The sequence below is a fragment of the Octopus bimaculoides genome, chromosome 2 (assembly GCF_001194135.2).
Source record: "Octopus bimaculoides isolate UCB-OBI-ISO-001 chromosome 2, ASM119413v2, whole genome shotgun sequence".
NCBI classification, from domain to species: Eukaryota; Metazoa; Mollusca; class Cephalopoda; order Octopoda; family Octopodidae; genus Octopus; species Octopus bimaculoides.
Genome location: NC_068982.1, coordinates 155346560 through 155351315, shown reverse-complemented (window position 1 = coordinate 155351315; position 4756 = coordinate 155346560). Strand labels below are relative to the sequence as shown.

The 4756-nt window shown below is 34.9% G+C and overlaps 1 protein-coding gene across 1 annotated transcript in view; it reads right to left on the bottom strand.

Annotated features, from left to right (window-relative positions):
* Positions 1-419: 419 nt before the first annotated feature.
* The window catches only part of LOC106877047 (testis-specific serine/threonine-protein kinase 6), a 15269-nt gene continuing 10932 nt past the window's right edge, over positions 420-4756 (bottom strand). Inside the window, exon 3 of the mRNA XM_014925831.2 lies at positions 420-2320. Within this exon, the coding sequence (XP_014781317.1) occupies positions 1844-2320 (477 nt within the window). The 3' untranslated portion in view covers positions 420-1843. The remainder of the gene's footprint in view (positions 2321-4756) is intronic.

The following is a 4756-nucleotide window of genomic DNA, read 5'->3' as shown; positions in this document are numbered from 1 at the left end:
AACAAGGAGTAAAACTCTAACATGTCTTGCAAGCTTAGTGCACATAGTTTCTGAAAAGGCACTGTATGTGAGTATAGTTGATGGCATTAAGGTAATTAATGAGTATTGTTTCTTAACTCACCATACTGAATTCAAGTTCTCTTTGAGGCTTGATCTATGATAGAATACATGGACTTTATGTGTATTTGGGCTTTATGCATTCTTTAAGTTTCTTTATACAATAATTTCTAAGAAGGCACCAGTAGAATGTAGAGCATTTATATTCTATAATTTATAGCATAAACTATATTATATACTCAGCATTCCCAAAGTGGGCAGTATTGCAGCCCCCCACCCTGGGGCGGTGGAAAGTTTCAAGGGAGCGTTGAAGAAAAGTGGGGCTATAATGGGGGTAGCGATTCATGAAAAAAACAACAAAATAATGGGTTCACTAGGTTAAGTTTTATTTGTGAAATACAGTTGCTTTGAATTTGCTTCAGAAAGAGGTCTACGTTTGTGATGGTTATTGGAGTGGGAGTCTTTAAGAAGGAATCAAGATATCTGACAGAGTAGATAGATTCTTATAATTTATATTCATTTAGGTAGCTTGCGTTGGTCTTATTGTCAGTCTGGATTCACAACTCCCAGTGCATACCTATTCTACGTCAAAGTGAATAAAATAAATACAGCTATAAAAGCTATACCTGAGCTTATAGCTTTTTCACGTAGTCAAAAAAAAAAAAAATGAAAGAAAAAAGACATGCATGTCGCATATTACATACGTTAGACATTTTAAACTGACAGCAGTTCGAGTACTGTAACAGACTTACACAACGGTACACAAAATAATACCCAGTAAACAGTACATTATACACAATCGCAACTCATTACTATGGCACAACTTACGCTACGCAAACGCTACACAACAAACTGATGAAACGCTAAAATAACACCAGAAACAGTAAAATCTCTACAACAAAGTAAATCATCTCACATCCACAAAAAAGGCAATTTTACACGTACATACACGCGCACTCAGACGCATACAAGATCGTACGCGCATACAGCTCAACAATATGGTAGTGCATCTGTTGATGCATTTAAAATCATTATAACCAGCGGAACTCGTGTAGCTTCCATGTGTAATAAAAGGTCTTATTTATATTTTGATACATAAATCTATAGATCTTCATGATACTGTTTCAATGTTAAAAACTTCAATTATGTATTCGATTTCCTTATTGAATAGTATCGCTTGAAGCAGAATAATGATAGAGACGGTTTCTAACATGGGCACAAGACCAGAGATGTTGGGCGAGTGGATAGAATGGATTATATCGACTCCAGTACTTGACTGATATTTATTTCATCGACAATCCTAAAGAAGGAAAGATTATGTCGGCCAGAGCAAACTTTAAGCTCAGGACATATGGAATGTAACCAAATATTGTAAAACATTTTGTTCAATACTGTGACGATTCTGACCAAATGATGGAGTAAAAACAGTAATGTTACCAGGATATACAGGTTCATCTTATTTCAGATTAACACTCATTTGTATTGTATTTTTAATAAACAAATAATACAAAAAGAAAAGATATGAGTAAAAGAAACAATTAAATAAAGAGAAAATATATATAAAAAGAACAACTGTCTGAAATAATTAAATGAGAAGACAAAGATTGTGTCCACTGTTTGGTTGTGTATAATGGTATGTATGCTTGCGCAATATAATATTTTAACGGAAAACAGCTGTACACGGAAATGTTAATTAGGTACTCTTCGTTGTTAGGAAAGAAAATTTGTCAAATGTGAGGTAATGTGAAATCGATGTTGTGGAAGAATTGTATGGAATCGTTAACTGTCAGGCATTTTCCGAAACACTATTTTCTGTAATAAACCATTTTATCTTAAACACATCATCTATGGATGGTCTGTCTTGAAAACGGAACACTAGAAGTTTTTCGACAGCCTCTCTGCAATCATTTTCGATAGGATAACGATCCCAAAATATGTGTAACTTCCTATAGTCGTCTATAATTTTCTTTATGTCTTTCTTTTTGTCGAATGGAAATTTTCCTGTGCTCATGATATAGAGAATAATACCAATGGCCCAGATATCTGACTTGAACGGATTGTATGGACAACCAGTTAGAATCTCTGGGGCTGCATATGACTTTGAACCACAATATGTATGACTTAGATTCTTTCCAGACACTTTCTTCGAAAAACCAAAATCTGTAATTTTTATTGAGTTCGATTCGTCAAGTAAGAGGTTTTCAAGTTTCAGATCGCGATGACTGATGTCTCGATCGTGAAGGTATTTAACACCATTGCAGAGCTAGAAATGAAATCAGACACATTACAGTATTTCGATAACATGCATATTACACTAGAATATATCGTTTCATTTAATTCCTAACTCTTTCTCTATAAAACACAAAATTGTTTACAGAAATGTGCAAATTACTTTTCGATCTATTAATCTCATCTTTAGAGATGAAAAAAGTTTTTCTTTAAATCTAAACATCTACCCAATAATTATTCAATCAGCTTGATCTCCAATTTCCACCAGTTGTCTTATTCTTGGATATGTTCTAATCAAAACAAGGTAGAGATAAATATATTAGTATATACCAACATTAGTGTTGATATAAATATTAAAATAATACTCTCATCTTTAACGATGAAATTTTATAGTCCGAAAAATTATAATTGTGTTATTAATTCATCTCAGTCATTTAGTAAATTTAACATTTAATCACTGTTAAAACCAGTTAATACTTTATTCTTTCCAGTAAAATCACCATATTGTTTTGAATTTACAAACCTAAGCAATTTGACTGTTTATCTTAAGGTAAAATATGTACTAGAATTGATTGAAAACTTTAAAAATGTTGTTAAATATTATGAAACATGGATTAAGCACAAAGCATTTATAACTTCTCAGGAGAGGGTTTCTCAAGCATTTACACGATTCTTTTTTTTTCTGTATTATGCGTCAAACTAACAAAAGCGAATTTCTTTAAAATATTCCCGTCCTTCTAGGAATCTTTCTTGTGTTTTAGTACATTTATTTTCCATTTAGGTATGCCACTATTCATGAATCGTATAACAAATTAACCCAAGGATCCACAAGTGCGGTACAGTGCAATACGCTTTTTCATGGTCTATCTTAGCAGAATGTAAATTCTTCTGTTTCCACCTAGAGCTTTCTTTAAAACTTTTTATTTTTTGTGGGGCGACTTGTAGTGAAAACTTATTGGTTAGTATCGAAGAGCTGCCACTCATGTAAGAAGAATTTAACTATCAACTGAGTCTATTGTAAAGATCTACCCGCAACCTGTCTTTGGAAGAAATAGTAACTAGGCTTTCTCTGTTTGGTGACTATGGTGAAGGCAATTGTATGTTAGATTCAGTTAAAAGGCTTGAGGATAGGGATTTTCTTCTTTGGTCAAGCCATCATAGATTTTTTTAAATAACATCTGAAGAGGAGAGTGAAGGTGGAAGCCGAGGCGCTGCCATCCAGTTTTACGAAAGGTGTGTGAGAACAGTAAGACTGACGGAGCTAAATTAGCCTATTCCGGTTATACGGTTGTAAACAAGAAGCAAGACACTACAAGAGGGGGTTTATGAGGCCTTCGATGTGCACAGTAATCCAGGACTTTGTCTTAATTATGCTGGGGACCTTTTCTTGTTGATATTTTTTGTTATTTCCATTCTTTTTATTGATTTCGGATTCTTTTTACTCGCCCTAAAACCTCACTGATTTTGTTTTTCAGCCATGTGTTCTACCCGATGTCTTGAATGCCAATAAAATCATCAGCACCATCGGCATTGTTGAAGCTGTTGGTGTGATTATTGTTTATTCAGTAGTTTCATAGTTTCATGCAAATTTCTGTTGTACCACTTGGTGCATCTCTGAGTTCTGGAGGTGCGTGTAGCGCCGTAAGTTCTCATTTTTGTGGGGATAAAAGGAGTATAAAGTCTTCCTGCTAGTGTACTGCATCAGTTTGTTTTGTTAAGGGGATACGTTTAGCTTGATTCGTGTGTTATTTTGTTTCACTACGTGCTTATGGTATGGGATGTGTGTTAGAATCCACTACTGCTACTGTTGCTGCTGCTGCTGCTGCTACTACTACTACTACTACTACTACTACTACTACTACTACTACTACTACTACTACTACTACTACTCTTGAGTGAGAGAGCAGCGCATACCATCAAAGTGACACTGGGGTACAAATATACAAAGCCCAATATACTCATCATGACTACTCGTCTGATAAGGGTACACCAGGCACATGCATCACAACCATATGTGCAAGACATGGTGATCTCATATCAAGATAAGCAGCGCATGACTTTGCAGGTGAAGCCCAGTTAGAATTTTCTTCAAGTTGAGTAGCTCACCTTGCTCAAAAGATCTCTGTATAAGGGTTGTTTAAGGATGTTGAACGAAACACCTATGTTTCCAGAGACGAATTATTCAAACCCCAAAGAATTTCTCTCATCACATGGCTATGATGCTCCCCCACAGAAATTCATATATTGTCAGTCGTCAAGCGACATGCCCAACTAGTTAAGGTCAAACGACTGACAAGCAAATCTGTGGTATCAAGCAAAATATTAGCTGTAGCCCATCTTTTATACCAAGACAAAACATATACATGTTAACACTTCCAATTTTATCGGTTATCTATCTATCTATCTATCTATCTATCTATCTATCTATCTATCTATCTATCTACCTGCCTGTCTATCTATCTATGTGAGC